At 64.1% G+C, this 248-nt stretch overlaps 1 protein-coding gene across 1 annotated transcript in view; it reads left to right on the plus strand.

The window, feature by feature from the left end:
• Positions 1 to 4: 4 nt before the first annotated feature.
• Positions 5 to 248, plus strand: part of FRMPD3 (FERM and PDZ domain containing 3) — a gene marked incomplete at its 5' end in the record, with an annotated part of 25,858 nt that continues 25,614 nt past the window's right edge. Inside the window, one exon of the mRNA XM_009870439.1 lies at positions 5 to 73. Within this exon, the coding sequence (XP_009868741.1) occupies positions 5 to 73 (69 nt within the window). The remainder of the gene's footprint in view (positions 74 to 248) is intronic.

The following is a 248-nucleotide window of genomic DNA, read 5'->3' on the forward strand; positions in this document are numbered from 1 at the left end:
CAACGTGCTGAAGGTTTTCCTGGAGAACGGGCAGATCAAATCCTTCACGTTCGATGGCCGAACCACCGTGAAGGTGGGCCCCTCCGCTCCCCTCGCGGCGCCGGCACGCTTCTCTCCTGCTGCTTGCCCATTTTTCTTTGTCTCCCGTTTCCTTGCGCGCCAACGCTCGGCTGGCTTCGAGCTGCCACCGCCTGATAGATGGTCCCGCCGCTTCCCGGGCGACACGCTTTGCAGCCGGCAGGGGTGGG

This window comes from Apaloderma vittatum, unplaced genomic scaffold (assembly GCF_000703405.1).
Source record: "Apaloderma vittatum isolate BGI_N311 unplaced genomic scaffold, ASM70340v1 scaffold14085, whole genome shotgun sequence".
Taxonomy (NCBI): Eukaryota; Metazoa; Chordata; class Aves; order Trogoniformes; family Trogonidae; genus Apaloderma; species Apaloderma vittatum.